The sequence below is a fragment of the Corapipo altera genome, unplaced genomic scaffold, assembly GCF_003945725.1.
Source record: "Corapipo altera isolate COAL_440 unplaced genomic scaffold, ASM394572v1 0, whole genome shotgun sequence".
NCBI classification, from domain to species: Eukaryota; Metazoa; Chordata; class Aves; order Passeriformes; family Pipridae; genus Corapipo; species Corapipo altera.
In genome coordinates, this window is record NW_020884872.1 from 17,872,757 (window position 1) to 17,888,766 (window position 16,010).

The window sequence follows — 16,010 nt, forward strand, 5'->3', positions numbered from 1 at the left end:
AAAAGGCCTGTCTCTTAGTCCTGGCTGGCTTTTAGTTCACCAACAGTTATTTTCTCATCTCACGTCCCTAACTCCTTTCTCTGGCAGGTCATGTGGCTGGAGAGCTCCAGGGCAGTGTCTCAGCCCAGAGGAGCTGACCAGCCCCAGCTGTGTCAGAGCCAGACGGGTGCAGGAACCAGCCTCAACTCCTCCAGTAAATACTCACCACGTTTTCCTGCTCTGCTGATGCATTTTAGCCTTGAACCGAAAAATGCCTGCTGTGCATTTGTAAAAGACACAGGGCTATTACTTAAGTGAGAAGAATGCGGGATGATTTTTTTTAAAATAAATAAATGCTTATAGTATACAATCAGTGAACATCCCGTTGATGCTGGAACAAAAATATGTATAAAAACTTTAGCTATTAGATTTCCTTCTATTCATTGTTTCTGATTAACCAGAATGCACAATATAAAAACATTAATTTTCTCAGTTCAGGCCAGATGTCCCAATTCCAGAGACAATATCCACTCAGAAACTGATTAATGCCTACTAATTTCATGCCTTTATAACAAACATAAATTCAATAATATATTTACATAATTTTTTGAAATAATCCATTCTCTGATCCTGCATTAATTTCTTAACAGTTGCAGGACATATCACCTTATATTGTAAATCTGGACTGCATACTGATAGACTATCACAAGTCCTGTTTTCTTTCCAACAGCTATAAAAAGTTAAAGCAGGATGTCATTCCTGTTTTCATTTGCTAGCTGTTTTCTACCCCTTTTACATTCTATTTTTTGTTTCTTTTCCTGTTAGAAATTACCTCTCAAACCAACTTAATAATTTAACACTTACTTGCAAAAAGTGATCTAATTAAGGAGTGAATCCATGCTGAACACTCTGCAATGCAGGCAAGTATGTGAACTGCAATTTTGGAAACAGTTTTGTTTACTGTAAATGAAACTTAGGTTCTGTGAAAGAACTCCTGCTGAATATAACAAAATTTCCAAATACTCAGCCCCTTGAGAAAAGAAATGCAGCACTCGGAATACTTTTAATGGATTTAGTAGTGAATATTTCACTCTCAGATATAGCGTAACCATGTCGCAGTTTTTTTCCCTCTACTCTTTTATTTCTTTACATATGTACATTACTTAAAACCACATAGATTTATTGAAGTCATCTTCAAAAATACATTAGCAGTTTTTTGCACCTGATCTTGCACCTTTTAGTGACAGCATCTACATAGTATCAATACAGAATTTAAAGTTATAAGTTTCAACAGAGGCACCCTCTCATATTGATGTTTGCAAACCACTTATTAAGGAGGGATAGTGTTACAAACAAATCCATCTGCTGTGATACCACTGCTCTCCACATTCATTACAAATAGCGTAAGTCAACATTTGTTCATCTGGATTCGTGTTTCGCACCCAACCTGGAAGAAAGAGAGTTCCTCTGGCAATCACAGTGACAGTGCAATCAAATTTTTCACAGCGCCTACACTTTATTTTGTTTGTCTGTGTGCCATTAATAACTCGTGGAAGCTGATGTTCCTGAACAGATGATTCTGTGTACAGAGCCCTGAGCTGTTTCAGTTCATCGCTGGCCATTTCCATCACTGTCATCTCAGCAAAAGCCTTTGGGCTCAAAGTCCCTGTAAAAAGGTTATGTTTCAAGTGGCAATTTTTAGGGTTCTTCAGGTTAGAGATTTTACTTCTGATGCAATTTTTATATTTTTTGTCATTTTTAGCATGAAGAGCAAAAATATGTTTTTCAATTTCTTTAGATAACTCTAGCCCTTTAACAGTTTCTTCTTCATCTTTGGCAGCACCAATCAAAGCTTTATATAGAAGATCTGTACATTTGTACCTAAGAGCTCTCATCGGGTCCTGCTGCAGACTTGCTTTTTTCAACAGATTAGAGTCTTCATTAACAGTGTGTTGCTCCCCAAAAGAAGAAAGCTGATTCATACTGCCTTCTGCATTGTTACATACCACATTTTTAACAGTTTGTGGTGGGACCAAAAAGCTGGAACTAGTACCAGGTAATGCCTCCTCCTCCCATTGTCCTTCAGACAGCAACTGCTCTCTAGGAACCACACTGCAATGCTCATTTACCTCTTTCAGATACGCAGAAACTGACTGTTTAACTTGTATTGACCAAACACAGTTATTCTTGTAAAGTGCTTTCCACCTTGATAATAACTGCTTTGCTTTCCTTTTCAACCGTCCTGAAGGGCAGGTCTTGAGTACTCTATATACAGCCTTGGTAACTTCTGTCCCCTGAAGATATTCTACAGTCATATCAACATCTTCAAGTTCTTTAAGATGATCCTCAATATCTTGCAAATTGTTCTCAGACAGTAGTTTTTCAATACAATGGGTTCTGTGTACAATATTTTTCCAATCAGACATTTTTAAACCTGAAACAAAAGAAAATTATATTTACTGCATTTATGGCATTAATTCATCTTCTGTATATTCACACAAGGTTTTCTTTTTTATTTCATGCTATTTTACACTATTTTATTTGTATACATTACTGGGTTTGCCACCATTTTCTTGAAATTGTGTACAGAAGAATTAATGAAGCAAATGCAAAATGCAGAGGAGCCCAGGTCCTGGAAAAATGCAAATGGGCAGGCTACTCTAACTCATTCCAGAAAAATACTATCAGACAGGAGAGCCCACAGGGACTTCTGCTGGGGTAGTCAAGTGACTACAAATGAACTCAGTACAAGGCACAATGACACAGAATAATAGAAAAATCAAAGTGGGTCCAAAACCTTCACATTAAAGGTTCTTTTTTTGGCTACTGTTTTTGGGGGATTGCAAGTTTAGTTGGTTTTTTTTTGGTTTTGGTTTTATAAATCAGTCATTCCTGTAACCACATATTAAAAATTTTTTATCACAAATTCTTATAACAAATGCTGAGATGTTTGGCTATCTGTGGTTTTGTTTCAGTGAAATCTGCAAGTTTCCACTTGGTTTCTCATAAGAAATCCTTTAGATAAATTCAAATATATAGGATTTGGCATTAGAAGACTGACTTGGACTAGGGAGCAATGTGTATCATAGCTACGTTTTCCACAAATTTATTTGGTTTTGCCAGTGTATGTTGTAGCCTGTGCAATGGAATTACTGATAAGTGCAGAAAATAGACACATGCATTAAGAATGACCCAGGAAACATACAAAGTTAGAAAGTTTAAGAAAATTTGCACAGTCACATTGTTTTAGTTAAAATTTTAACTTCTACAGCAGACAGATGAGATACCTGTGAATTGTGATTTTTTCATTTCACACTTTTTCCTCAAGCCTTTGTTACTTCAAAAGAATAAAATTAACCAGCAAATGAGGACTTTGGCATCTGACCAAAAGTTAGTGACCTAAATGAGTTTTTCAAGCACCTAATGGAGATGCCAGAGTTTTCAGGCTTTTGGAGTACTTTTTTGTCACCATAACTTGATATTAGGGATTTCTTCAATTAGTGAACAGCAAGTAGGTGAACACGTTGTATTGGGAGCTGCAAAGTGAAGTTTTGGGGTTACTCTGCAGAAAGTCTAAGTGAACTGACATAAATCAGTGAAACTTAAGCCCAAAACACCATTCTGGTTCCTACATGATCCTCGACTTTTCACTTGCTATGCTATATCTCTTCTAAAAATTTCTCTTTATAGGTGTTATCAGAGAAACAATTCAGAGTAGTAAACTTCTAACTGATGTCCCCACTGCTGCCTTTCTCTTGCTAGTTCTGGCTTCATACTACAGTTGGATTATCAGGATAGGGAAGCTCAGAAACAGTGACACCAGCAAAACAGTTTCAAAACAATGACATCTACCAATTTTGAAAATTCTTAAAACTTAAAAGACACATCCCTCTATTTTCTTACAGCTGTAGCATTATTAAAGCATGCTCCCATATATGCCAGTGTGTAAAGGAAAACCAAAGGGTGTTTTCAGAATGCAAAGTCTCATGGCTTGAATAAAATTTCCTTTTGATTCCTTTGCCTCAACCCCTTTGACCAAAAAATGTTATTGTAAATTTACACACAAAAATATGTTGATATTACTAATGTTATTCTTCTACTTGCTGAAAAGGAGAATTAAATGTAGAATGCAGAAATGGATGGTGTGTTAACGTTGTGTTCCTCTTTTCTGCAGTTAGTCCTCTAAATTTATGCACAAAATCACTGTTTTGTCTGAAATTGCATACTTCCTGAATCTACTCCAGAAAAAGTCATTTGCTTGACAGAGGCAAGGCTAGCTACACATGTCCATATGTAAAGGAGCTCATAAGCAGGGTTCTTGCAGCATCACTGTTTCCATGATGAAAACTCCTGAGGACAGAGTTAGAGGAGGGACAAGGGATACAGCTGGGGAATGTGCATGCTCTGCTGCTCTCTATGACCACCAGTCCAGATAATTCATTTTCTGCATGATAGAAATAAGTTCAAACTTCAGGTTTAAACTTCAGAGCCTCAGAACTCCACAAAAGAAAAGGACAGAGAGCACAAGACTTCACTTGTTTCTATAATCCTGAACCACAGACCAACCCAACCTCCACAGTGAATGCTCTGAACGTTCACTTAACCTGTATTTGAACAGTGCATTCTTGTCTAACATTTTGAAGTCCTGGAAAAGGCCAGTAATGGCTATTACAGAAACTGTTTTATTACTCAGGAATTTTCAAACCAGAGAAATAGGATGCAGTTTTCACATACTTAAATTGAACCCTGTGCATCGTCATACTGAAAAGCACGTGTAAGTCCATCCCCTCCTCTGTTCTGATGCAGGAACACACAGAGACTGTCAGTGGAAAGAGGTGCTTTCTCACGTACGGCTGCCCTCACTAAGCAGAACAGTTTTCTGTTTCCAGAACACTAAGTAGCTGACATTAGAAAATGATTATCTGCTGATTTACTGGTTTTTGTGCAATCTGGGGCAGAGTTGGTGAGACAGTCCTATGTTTGACCAGTATGGTTGTCCTGTAACTTAGAATCAGTTCTGATTCTTCCAGCATACTCCAAACGTAATTTTCTTCAGTTCTTGTACCTATGTATATATTGTATTACACTCACACACCATAAAACACACTTATCCAAATGCAAGAGGACTTCATGAACTCTCAATATGCAGCATGCAGGACTATGGACACACAAAGAAATTACCCCACACAAAGTACTCTGCCAATTATCTGTCCGTGTATATACTTTTACCTTGTTACAAAGGTGAAGTATTTTGACCTTTCATTGAGGACTGTGCTTCATAGAAAGTTTCCTCTCTAACATTGCAGGGTGAAGATCTGTAAGTAAGAAATGGTGCATGGAGTCCATGGATACCCCCTGCTTCATGGCAGTGGTCCTTGCTCACAGTTATCTACCTGACCCTCGGAAGCCCACCAGGGTGGCAAGGTTCTACCTAAGGACATTTACACTAAGGCAATAGATTAAATTATGAGATTAGCTCAGCTGGTTAGAACACAGTGCTAATAACACCAAGGTTGCAGGTTTGATCCCCATATGGGCCATTCACTTAAAAGCTGGACTCGATGGTCCTTGTGGGTCCCTTCCAATTTAGAATATTCTGTGATTAGAAATTTTAAATCTTCTCAGTCATGCATTGACCTTTTCAAGTTTAAGCAGCATTACATTCCAGTTCATAAATATTATAGCAGGAGTTTAATAAACTAACTGAAAACAGAATAGGGACATCAAACTATGAACAATTATTTTAAAATAATTTTGGAAATTAAACCTCCTAACAGACTATTCACATTTAAGTCAAAACAATCACTTCTAAGGGAACGCTTCCCTCAACATATACATCTTTATATGAGGTAGGACTGAGTGACTCCCTTCAAACTTACTAACCAAAGCTGGGTAAAAATAACAGAAAAAGTAAGTAATCAAAAATATGACAAGAACAGAACTGAATCCATAATTAAATATTGCAATGGAGTGGGATATGCACTGGTAACTGGTAGAAGCACAAGAAAGAGCCAGCAGAGAAACAACTGAATAAAGGTAAATAATCAATGACACCAGAGAGATTTCTGCAGGGAAAATATTCTTGGAACAGCCCTGGCTTTGTGGTGTGTACCTAGTTTGCAAAAGATTTTAAGATCCTTCAAGATGAAAAGCAATATATACTTCTGAAGTATATATTACACTAACTAATAGAGTATAAATTTCATCTCTGTTTCCAAATTAAAAGGAACTGTGCTGAAAAAAAAAAAAGTTGTTTGTGCATTTGTTGCCCTATAAATCAAGGAAGGACTGGACTTATCACCAAGGTTGAGACAGACCATTGTTTATGCAATCAGAAATTAAACAGAGACTCCTGAACTTATAAGGAACATATAAGGTAATCAAATGGTTGATCTTCACCATTCAAAGGATGAAGCAAAGGTCATTATTGCGGGGAATCCTGTGTACCATTTCATGTTAAGTCTGAATCAATTCTGCTTTTCTAATCAAGGCACAACATGATTATGTCAAACAACTGTAGAAAACATGTTCTTCACATTCTTATAGGGAGAAATAAGAAATCACTGAAGCTGTGGTAATACTGCGGTGTATTTTCTAGTGGGAACCCAAGTATAGCAAGAGTGAGTTCTTCCCCACTGAAACTCTTGTTCCTTGAACTCTGATGTCTGTTACAAGTCAGATAGAACAAACAGTAAGTTGGGAGAAGCCTCAAAACCATCTGAGGAGAAATCAAGTGTTTCACAGAAACCAAGCTGGAATTCCAAATGGAAAATTATTTTACCACCTGAGGGAGCTGTAGCATAGAAAACCCATGGAATCTTGTGAAATGTGCATAATGAGAAGCTCCAGTCTATGAAGAAAAAAATATAAAACAATTTCCCTATGACCTTTAGGAGACTTCACATTTTTATGGTATCTATTTGCCAAATTATGGCAAAAAACCCCTGTAGAATCCATAGGTGCTAGGATACAGACGGGAGGGAAAGGGTGCACCCCTTATCCAACCATTGTCCTTTACACTGCTCTTTCATTTGACTTTTTTAAATTTAGATTTTGACTGCTTTTCTACCTGATTTACTGCAATTTGACAAATGCTGCCGAGCAAATACTTATAAAATTGACTGAATTGTACTCAGTCAGCACTGTTCTGCTGTCTTCCTAATTCCAAGGGACAAAAAAATCCAAGAAAGACCATTTTCTTTCTTAAGTTATGAATCATGCACCTTTGTTCAGGTAAAGATGTAAGAAAGAATAAATGTGTCACAATTTTGTGCGGTACAATACAAACATTCTCACCCCTACCACAACTACACAAGGCATTTCACTTAAGCAATGCATAGAATCACATAATCAGAGAATGGTTTGGCTTGGAAGGGACCTAGAGGTCATCTAGTTTCAAGCCCCCTGCCATGGGCAGGGATACTATTTACTAGACCATGTTGCTCAGAGCCCCATCCTGGCCTTGGACACTTCTCTGGGCAACTTGTTCCAGTGCCTGACCACCCTCTGAGTAAAGACTGTTGCCTTCACTCCCTCACAGAAGGCCACCAGACTGGTCAGGCATGACTTGCCATTAGTAAAACCGTGCTGGCTACCTCGAATTACCTCCTTGTCTTTTATGTCCCTTAGCATATCTTCTGGGAGGATCTTCACAGGAACAGAAGTGAGGTTCACTGGTCTGTAGTTCCCTGGATCTTTCTTTCTCCCCTTTTTAAAAATGGGAGTGATGTTTCCCTTTTTCCAGTCACCGGGGACTTCACCTGACCACTGTGGCTCTCCAAATATGCATGAGAACATCTGTTTGAATTCCAAGAGTATATTGAAGGTTACAAGGTAGAGATTGGCTCATATTTACAATAAGACTCTGTAATGCCGTGCTGATGAAGCACTTTCTTGCCAAATCATTAAGAGTTTTCACTCTGACTGCACAGTATAATGAGTCACTTGTGTGTACAAGAATAAATAATGACAATCAATAAAAATCTTCTAAGTCAGTTTGCTCCCAAAAAAACAAAAAAAAAAAGATTAGGCTACCTCATATTTAAAATATGGCCATCCTGTAATAATGCAAAGTTGAATCAGAACATTTTTAAACAGTATAATGACTAAATAGGAGTAAAACAAAAAAACAAACAAAAAAACCCCAGCCTGAGACGCTGCTAAATGCAAAGTCAGTCCCTGGTAAAAACACTGGCCTCTACAAAATCATTTGGGGTAAAAGCCTTGTCTTTGCACCTTATCTGGTGCAAAGCCATAGCCTATTTTGTCTTAGCACAGATAACCCTGAAAAACCAAGACAAACTCAGAGTGCATCAAGCAAATGGGTATGAATGTCTTGGAAGGGTGAACGCCAGTTCTCCCTCATCCCAACCTCAGAAGAAAATCCAAACCACAGCCAATATGAGGATCAGAAGTCAAGTACTCCTAATGGCATAATAGATTTTCTGAAAAAAATGTGGTTAATGCTATAGCAGAGATGATGCATAGGACAGTCCTGGAAACACCGGCTTACTTTGGGCAACCTAAATTTCATATAAACAATAAAAATTATCAAATGTTATTTTAAACTCAAGAGTCTAAGCAGAAATCAGAGAATTCTCACAGCCAGCTTCCAGACCCAAAAACATTCCTTCATCCTATCTGCAGTGGGAGAGCAGATTTCAAAGATGTCACCAAGAAACCATTTACTGAGGCTTTTATTTTATCTTGGCAAAAATCAGAGCTCTTCCTGCCTCTCAGCAGGACTGCCTCCCACCTCTAAAAATTCTGAACTAGACAGAAAATCATCTTCAAAGAATAGCCACATGAATAAAGCTAAGTTAATACAATAAGAACTGAGGCAACACAACAGTATAATTGCCAACTGTCTGTGACCACAGACACCTTGTTGATCAAGAAGAGTCACCTCTCAGTCACAGATCCAGGGGCAGCAGAGTGCACAGCACTACTAAGGAGAAATAGCTTTGTTCTGTATCTTCTACATCAGTGACTGCTTCAACTACAGTGCTCTTAACTAATCTGGAGCTGTACTGTCTCTGTCCCGTGTTTCTCTCACTGAAATCACTCTCCCACAGCTTTCTTCCTAAAACGGGGAGTTTGCAGGGAGAAATGGCACAGTGCAAGGCAAATTTTTAATTCTGATTTGGAGCTGCTTCTCCCAGAACCCCCATTTTTAATTAAAATAGAATTCTTATTTTCTTTAAAAAAAAAAAGAAAGGGAAAAAGATAAAACAATCAATAGAGTGCATAATGAAATTCTCAAGCCTCAGGGATCAATTCCAAACTAGAGCTGTCAGCACATTTTTCTAATAAGATCAAACAAACATGCATGGATTTAATGAGATAGGAAAAGCTGTTGTCCTTACCAGACTGCTTAGCCACTGGCTTCGTTTGACATCAGCCAGAGCTCAGGAAAAGGCTCAAAATATTACAGCTACACCAGAGCAATAACACCCTCGCTTGTTTCACAGCAGAAATTACTAGATGAGGAAAATTCTTTATAAACTGAACAGCTGCAGCTGTTTTGAGTTCTAGGACATTCAGCTGATGTTAGAGTGGACACACACATCCCAGCAGAGACTTTACCTTGCTAATGACTTCTTTTAATAACTTAGTTTAGAATGAAATTGAGTCTCCCTAGAAGATATTTTAGCTTTTCCTATATTTTATCTGCCTTAATCATGTGAATTCTTGTACTGAATTAAGTAGGTAACTAGTTGAAACCCTGAAAATGTTAAAAGTAATGCATTATTCCACTGATATCTTTATTTCTATTGATATGGTTGATCTTTTTAATAAAATACTTTTAAGGAGTTAAAAATTACTAAATTTACTTTTAACAAGTTACAGATTACAAGTATCGAGTGGAGTTACTAGCTAATCTCTTCCACAATAGGACAGCTATACATACTCACAATTCATTCTAATACATTCTGACTCAGTATGGCAATAATAAAATGTAAACAGAATTCTGAGAGATTTTTCATCAACAGTTTCATTGGAAATTATGTATAAATAATGTGTGCTTCTATTTGCTTTAAAATTTGCACCATTTTACATAAAGAAACACTTGCATGGTTTCTCTAAACTACAACCAGATCATTTTTCAGTATTCACTAACTTTATTCTCATCCCATTTCCTAGTTTGGGCACAAGGTCACAGAAATGTTCCATTGGGTTATCTGTTTTTTCAAATTTTCATGACAAAGACTTATCACAGCTGGCAGAGAAATCCCTTTTCTCTCTCAGCCTCTTTCTAGTGCTTGTCAGTATGAGGTACTAGCTGGGGCTTCAAGCAAGTCAAAAGTCAGGCTTTTGACACACAGGTACATTTCTAAACATGAACTTCCACTGTGGCTACAAGTGACAAATACACATCAGAAGAGTGTTGAATGAAACTAGATGACTCAGACATGAATTAATGTTACCTAGCTATGGTAAAGACACAGTTTGTGACAGATGTATTTTACACTAATTAAGCTGACTTGCTACGGTGCAGTTTATCACAGGATTCAGGCTTTTTGTGTGGCTGCACACAATTCTTCAAAAATCATATAATAATTTTTGTGATTATAAATTAATCACAAAATTAGTCTCCTGCAAACTAAAGAGTATAGCTTATCATCTGGACCAAAAACTCAAGCTTGTTAGAAATACATCTAGCATTTTCCCAACATGCCTCTATCATGAAGGCAAAACTTAAGCTGGGACAAGCAAAAAATGATAATACCATTCCTGTAGCATCACCTGCCTCAGTACCCAACCAAAACTTCACTGTGTGAGAACGTTTCTTTGGACTTTGTGAAATAAGTGCTTCATTTCCTAACATTCATGTTTTTACAACAGTAACAGATTTTAAAACAAAAAATAATTATTATTGTTAAATCCGGCAGACCATACGAACAATATTTCACTATTTTCCCACAGCAAGAGGATGCTATAAACATTCCTCCTCACTCAAGAAACCTATCTGGCAATAGAAATATGATCTAAGCAGCTTTGTGTCGTTGTTTACTAATTAACTACTTTTATTCAATATAGCTTAGTCTCCTAAACTGTTCATCTGGATGGATGCAAATGTTCATATCCATATTTCACAGAATCACAGAATATGCTGAGTTGGAAGGGACCCACAAGGATCATCCAGTACAACCCTTAGCCCTGCACAGGACCATCCCCAAGAGTCACATCCTGTGCCCAAGAGTATTGTCCAAATGCTTCTTGAACTCTGTCAGGCTTGGTGCTGTGACCACTTCCCAGGGGAGCCTGTTCCTGTGCCCAACCACCCTCTGGGTGAGGAACCTTTCTCTAATATCCAACCTAAACCTCCCCTGACACAACTTCAGGCCATTCCCTCGGTCCTGTCACTGGTCACCACAGAGAAGAGATCAGTGCCTGCCCCTCCTCTGCCCCTCATGAGAAAGTTGTAGACTGCAATGAGGTCTCCCCTCAGTCTCCTCCAGGCAAACCAGCCAAAGAATTTCAGGAAGGCTGTGACATCTTCAAAGTGGAAGCTAGTTTCTTCAACATACATTAAACATATTGCCTTATACAGGTAACAGTTCACGAAGTGTGTGCATGCTCTCTCTGCGTCTGAACACCACTGGGATTGTATCAGACATCTGGTCTGCTCCCTCTACTCAATGTCTGCATAAAAGAAGCATTCATAACAATGTCCTCCAAACACTGGGAAATCATAATTCAGAATTCCCAATACACTGAGATTGGCTTATACACTATATTTCTTTTAGAAGTAAAAAATGGGGAACTGTTCTGCATTTCTTTTAAGGCTGTGAGCCTCTAGTGTTGCCATCTTTCCACCACAGACAAAATCACTAAGAGTTTACTTTTCTGGAAAAAAAAAAATAAATCAGAGTTTTACATGTTCTGTTCTAACTGTAGAAGACAGACAATCTTTTCCCTGTTTATCCATAACGATGTTACCTCTCATGTTCATGCTTGGCATTAGAGTTTAGATATTTCTCCACTATTTTGTATCTTCCTCTGGAATTTCTTGTTTGGTTAGAATTAATAGCATTAATTTTTTAAACCTACTGAAGTACATGTTGTGAAGTGCAGGTTTAACACTGGCTTTTAAGTGGCAGTGTATCCACCTATTTTTCAGTCCTAAAATATATTGCTTATATCCTCCTGCAGATGTCCAGGTTGTCTGAAACCTGGACAACCTCAACTTAAATGAAGTTTTCCTAAGGTGGATCTCATATCCTCCTTTCAGTGAGCTTTTGCACTGGCACAAAAGTCCAACAAAACAGATTGGCTTGAACTTAGGAGCCTAAACAAACGAGTAAAAATGTACTTAAGACATACCTATCCAAAGTGTATTTTTTCACTTAATACTTTAGAAAGAAAATATGAATGATTTTTGAGAGAAACAAGCAATTCTTTCTCTTGAATACATTTCGTTGACAAAATAGCTTTAGAGATTATTTTTATATAGAGCTAGCAAGGACTTCAATTTTAGCACACTACGAGCAAAAGTAAGTGTTCAGTCTCCAATGCCTTTTTATGGATAACTGTGCTGATAAATTCAGATAAAAATGGAACATGTAACTAATAAAAACGTGCTTTATGAACTTCTGTGAGCTTTTCATCATTTTTCAGATGAACACAGACATTTTATTGCTTTAATGTTCATTTTTTTAGTTAGGCATCAGCTCTATACTATTTCTATTGCCATTCCATTGCCAGGGCCATACTTAGATTAGATATCACTTTATCGTTCTTTTATAGGATTTCCACTGAAAATTTATATAACTTTTTTCCTTCAAAAACAAATCCTTTGTATGCAGAAGAGAACCTATGTTCCTGACCCCTCTACAGAGGTAGTGCGTGATATAATCAAAAGGTATTTGTAAGATATTATTAGTGTCCGCTAAAATTCTTTCTGCTATAATATGAATAATTAGATATGAAAGTACATAATTTCAGTCTTGATCAAGACACCTGATGTTCTGGTTGAAATTATGTGAAATACACTTGAAATGAAGAGTGGGTTTATATATTTAACTATTAAATGTACTACACTGAAAAGTGTGAAGTCTCCAATTCCCTTCTATACTTATGCCCAGCATATGTCTTATCTCAAGACATCAATGCTGCATAGCGACCAACATAACAAATACATAAAAATTCCCATAATAGTACTATTATTGCATTTTTCAAGGTCAGCCGCTTCTGTAGAGTGGATTTATAGACACTTCTGATATATATCAGAAGGATAATACCAGCAGCAGCCCAGTATGTATTTGTCAGGAAGCAGCTGAAGCCAGCCGCAGTGACACCTTGTCTGGCCGAGGTTTGGGGTCAGACTCATGGCACCAGCAGCTGAGCAATGCTGCCGTAACCCTCATCTTGGTCACTGGCCCAAGAAACTTGGTGGGGACCAGCCTGCAAATCTACCAGCAGCTGCCCCCATACAACGGGTGGGGCAGTGCACACGGTAACTCTGATCCTGGATACCGCTAACTCTGTGGTTTTTCTCCAAATCCTTCATTAAAACCTCACAGAATCACAGAATCAATTAGGTTGTAAAAGACCTCTCAGATCATCCAGCCCAACCTTGCCACCTTGCCAACTAGACTTGAATGCCACGTCCAGTCTTTCCTTAAACACCTGCAGGGATGGTGACTCCACCACCTCCAGGGGCTGTCCATTCCAATGTCTAATCACCCCGTGAAGACATTCTTTCTAATGTCCAACCTAAACCTTCCCTGGCTCCTCATTCCCGTTCCTGCTAAACATCCTCGGACCCGTCTAGCTGGAGTTTGACTGTCTTGCTAGGGGCTGTCTTGCTCGGGGGAGAAACGCCGCCCCTCCTCGGATCCCTGGCATGGCGCGGGCACAGGAGGAAAAGCAACCACGGCCCTACCTACCGAACCCCGCTTCCCAGGGCGCTGTTACCGCTGTTCCCCGCTCGGGCCAGCCGGGGCTTGGGAGGGCAAACCGCTGTTCCCCGTGCTGAAGGGCAAACGGGCGCTGGGGAGCAGCGGGACGCCTCGTGGCTCCTGGGGCTCCCCCCCGCGCCTCACCCCCACCGCCAGGGCACGGGGCGGTGGCTCCCCGGACATCACCGAGGAGGGGAAGCCGCACTCCCGCTACCCCCGGCCAAACACACAGCGCTGCCCCCGCGCCTCCCGTGCCCCGGCAGCGGGGCCGGCGCCCTCACCTCCGCAGCGGGGTTCAACATGGCGCCTGCCGCCGGCCTCCTGCTCGCCGCCATGTCCGCGGGCGGGCGGCTGCGGGCTGGCCCCGGCAGTGTCGCAGCGCCGCCGGACTCCGGGCTCGGGAGGCCCCGCTGTGGGCGGGGGGCCGGCGCGGGAGGTGCCTCCAGAGAGGCCACGTCCCGATGTATCAGAAATAGCGTGGCCAGACGACCAGGGAAGTGTTTGTCCCTCTGTCCTCGGCACTGCTGAGGCCGCACCTCAAGTGCTGCGTCCGCGTCTCAAGTGCAGTCCAGTTCTGGGCGCCTCAACTCAGGAAGGACATTGAGGTGCTAAAAAGAGTCCAGAGAGGGGTAATGGAGCTGGTGAAGAGTCTGGACCACAAGTCCTATAAGGAGCTGGGGTTGTTTAGCCTGGAGAGGAGGAGGCTGAGCAGAGACATTACTACTCTCTACAACTACCTGAAAGGAGGTTGCAGCCTGGATGAGGGGTTGCCTCTTATCCCAAGCAACCAAGTGATAGGATGAGATGTCATAATCTTAAGCTTCATCAGGGGAGTTTAGGTTGAACATGAGGAAGAGTTTCTTTACAGAAATGGCAGTTAGATGCTGGAATGGACTGCCCAGGGAGGTACTGGAGTTACCGTTTCAGGAGGTGTAAGCAAAGACTGGACTTGGCACTTAGTGCCATGGTCTGATTGGCATGGTGGTGTTCCGTCAGTCATGGGTTGGACTTGATGATCTCATGAATCTGTGATTCTGTTGTCAGAGGGCTGTGGTGGGTGTATTCAGTGGGGTCTCCAGTGCTGTCCTCCAGGGCTGCCACAGGGTGAAAGCATTCTGGAGAGGGCAACAGGTGCAGAAATAACTTGCTTTCACGAGCAGCCTCAGGTGTGAGTGCACAGCTTCCGCGGAGACTGCCAGCACGTTTTGGTCATGGGACTGGCATCTGACATGGCCATGGGCTGAAAGGGGCACCACAATGCTGCCCTGGGGCCCCTGTGCAGAGCATGACCTTCCTCCAGTGCCCATCTCTGTGATGAAGGGAGCCCCGCCATGCTCCCCTTAGCCCTGAGATGAATGAAAAATAGGTGGTATTCATGTGATTTTAAACATTAACCTCAGTCGTGACATGGTCCTTTTTAAGCAAACACACCTCGGGAAAGGCAGTGCGACATCAGGTGAGTATCAGACCTAAGGCTAATGGAGAGCAGAAAAAAACATTATGAAACTTCTCTTTTTCAACATGGTACTGTACTGCTTTAGGTATAATCAGCTCATCTTTTGGATGACACATGGAGCTGTGCACAGGGTTAAAGAAAAAAACTATTATAAAACTTAACACATTTGCAGCTTTTGGATATAATGAAGTGTGATGGAGATATCAGATTATGCATCAACATCTAAAATTTGATGTGTTTTAGTCGAAGCAAAGGTATTTGTCAATGCTTTCCTCTTTCACATATGTTTTACATAGGTGTTCAGAATGATTAATACTTACAGAATTTTGGCTCTACAGCAAATGTACAGGTAATGCTGGGGTTTATTCTTAGATGCAGTAAAAAGTCAATATGATTTTTTTTAATACATGTTTTGGGGTTTATTCACTAATGAGACCTGTGTTGCCCTCTGCTGTCAGTAAAATGACTTTACCTACCTGAACTTGACAATATGTTTCAGCAAGAATATTGTATACTGCAGACATATCTCTTTTTCCCTATTTTCACATAATGAACATCACCAGTTCTAATCACAAAGGAAAAAAAAGCCATGCATTGTTGTATAGGATGTAAAAAAAAATCACAAATTGCTTAATTTATTAAATTATTGTACTGAATCAGGTCATCAGTGC

At 40.0% G+C, this 16,010-nt stretch overlaps 2 protein-coding genes across 9 annotated transcripts; one reads left to right on the plus strand and one right to left on the minus strand.

The window, feature by feature from the left end:
- Positions 1 to 1,040: 1,040 nt before the first annotated feature.
- On the minus strand, positions 1,041 to 14,281 carry TCEANC (transcription elongation factor A N-terminal and central domain containing). 8 transcript variants are annotated; one of them, XM_027638778.1, is made up of 3 exons: positions 13,872 to 13,977; positions 3,379 to 3,515; positions 1,041 to 2,413 (listed from the first exon to the last, which is right to left on the minus strand). In XM_027638778.1, exon 3 carries the CDS (start codon positions 2,403 to 2,405, stop codon positions 1,326 to 1,328), a length of 1,080 nt encoding a protein of 359 aa, XP_027494579.1. In that variant the 5' UTR covers positions 2,406 to 2,413; positions 3,379 to 3,515; positions 13,872 to 13,977; the 3' UTR covers positions 1,041 to 1,325. The 8 variants fall into 8 exon arrangements, with proteins under 8 accessions (XP_027494579.1, XP_027494562.1, XP_027494571.1 ...); XM_027638761.1 differs by lacking the exon at positions 3,379 to 3,515 and adding an exon at positions 7,610 to 7,776 and having other exon boundaries at positions 1,041 to 2,414; XM_027638770.1 differs by lacking the exon at positions 3,379 to 3,515 and adding an exon at positions 7,585 to 7,776.
- Positions 13,311 to 14,487, plus strand: LOC113947463 (translation initiation factor IF-2-like). Its single transcript, XM_027644041.1, has 2 exons — positions 13,311 to 13,421; positions 13,780 to 14,487. The coding sequence occupies exons 1-2, from the start codon at positions 13,311 to 13,313 to the stop codon at positions 14,485 to 14,487; spliced, it is 819 nt and encodes a 272-aa protein (XP_027499842.1).
- The last annotated feature ends 1,523 nt before the right edge of the window (positions 14,488 to 16,010 follow it).

What these genes read in the sequence shown, in the direction of transcription:
- LOC113947463 (XM_027644041.1), top strand. Translation starts at nt 13,311, where the DNA reads ATGGCACCAGCAGCTGAGCAATGCTGCCGTAACCCTCATCTTGGTCAC. An exon ending in CAGCTGCCCCCATACAACGG is followed by an intron (nt 13,422 to 13,779) that starts GTGGGGCAGTGC and finishes CTGTCTTGCTAG; the next exon opens with GGGCTGTCTTGCTCGGGGGA.
- TCEANC (XM_027638796.1), bottom strand. Translation starts at nt 2,405, where the DNA reads ATGTCTGATTGGAAAAATATTGTACACAGAACCCATTGTATTGAAAAA.